Source organism: Oncorhynchus masou, unplaced genomic scaffold (assembly GCF_036934945.1).
Source record: "Oncorhynchus masou masou isolate Uvic2021 unplaced genomic scaffold, UVic_Omas_1.1 unplaced_scaffold_1664, whole genome shotgun sequence".
Taxonomy (NCBI): domain Eukaryota; kingdom Metazoa; phylum Chordata; class Actinopteri; order Salmoniformes; family Salmonidae; genus Oncorhynchus; species Oncorhynchus masou.
In genome coordinates, this window is record NW_027006768.1 from 21,189 (window position 1) to 22,860 (window position 1,672).

At 42.2% G+C, this 1,672-nt stretch overlaps 1 protein-coding gene across 1 annotated transcript in view; it reads left to right on the forward strand.

The window, feature by feature from the left end:
- Positions 1-330: 330 nt before the first annotated feature.
- The window catches only part of LOC135531822 (heparan sulfate glucosamine 3-O-sulfotransferase 3B1-like), a 24,214-nt gene continuing 22,872 nt past the window's right edge, over positions 331-1,672 (forward strand). The window contains exon 1 of the mRNA XM_064959609.1: positions 331-1,187. Coding sequence (XP_064815681.1) covers positions 601-1,187 — 587 coding nt within the window. The 5' untranslated portion in view covers positions 331-600. The remainder of the gene's footprint in view (positions 1,188-1,672) is intronic.

A 1,672-nucleotide genomic window follows, 5' to 3' on the forward strand; every position in this document is an offset into this window, starting at 1 on the left:
AGATTTTTAAAATTATTTTATGTAAAAAAAAGTATATAATATTTTCAAGTTTTAAATATTAAACACGAAACACTTATAACACAGTTATAATCAGCCTACACTATAAGGTGACTATTACGCACGTAGCCATGATGTGTGAAGGGTTTATTGGCCTATAACTCCTCATTGGAAATAAAGCAGCAGATAATTATCTCTCACTACAGTCTTCTAGGATTGGTCGGCTCTACTGTCAATCATACGCCCCAAGCCTAAACGGGATGAATGGGATGTAGCCTACTCATCTATTCACCGTAGTGCGCTCCCTCTCGCTCACACGCCTGTTGGCCAAGTGATGGGAGACAACGATCGACACTTTGTTTTTACGCACAGGGCGCGGACACACCTGACCTGAGTATCTTTTCGTTTCGTTTGGAATTGCGAATGAATGGAGCTGGAAATTAGATTCATTCATCACTAAATAATAAGAAGTCCGTTATAAGCAGCGTAGAGGCAAGTTGTGGAATTATGTCAATTATACCAGGATTTTTGCAGTGGAAGAGGAGCGAATAACTTTAGCCAATATGCGTTTTTGGATTATGCCTCGACTCGCCCGACTGTCCTATGGAATATAGCCCAATATATCAGAACCTGCATTTTGTCTCATCATCCCCCGTGAAGAATAAACTATTTGTTTTCTGCATCATGTTGTCCCTGTGGGTGTATATGATATATTGCTGCGTCGGATACTGTTCAACCATGCCAAGTGTGACGGTCAGTACAGCCAGCAGTAAACATTCACAACATCTCGAAACAGTTGACCCGAACAGAACTCAACCCCGACTCCAAAACGAAGAGGACTTGGAATCCGAACACCGAGAAGATCCGTTAGATTCCTTACATCCGTTATTCGGCGCATCATCCAGGGACGTGTTAAATAATGAGAATGATTTGGACAGCAGAGGAGGGGAGGACTGGGATGAGATTCGAAGCGAGCAGAGGACGTTGGATAATAATGGCTTGTCAAGTCTCTTTAACGAGTCAGGGCCGGTGGAGAGTAAGAAGTTGCCCCAGGCGATTATCATCGGGGTGAAGAAGGGAGGCACACGGGCGCTGCTGGAGTTCCTCCGCGTGCATCCCGACATTAGAGCTGTTGGGGCCGAGCCGCACTTCTTTGATCGGAACTATGACAAGGGGCTGGAGTGGTACAGGTACATTTCATACACTTAATAACGTTAACTGATCAGAATATAAACGAATTATGTATATACTACTAAAATAATTCATAATTTGCCATTTACTTGAGCCCATCTATTTAATTTAATTTATTATGTATCCCATCTTCATTTCTAGGCGACTATTCAGTCTATAACACATACATATGTCATAGGTTGGCTGGTCGATTAATGGGTTTCTGAGAAACACCGTTATTTTTAGAGACTCGCAAAGAACATCAAACAAAACCTCAAGGCTGTCAGGGAAGAACATCTCCGTTCAGAATATTATGTTCGCTGGCCTCTACATCTCTTCACGTCGCTACTGGAGGACTGATTCATACAGTGTCTTTAAACACACCTCTAAGATAACACGCAACACTAAGATTAGATGGACATATGGCCATTGTGCTGAGTGGAAAAAAAATAACCAGATTGATTAGCATGGATTTAAACACACACACACACACACACATGGACAT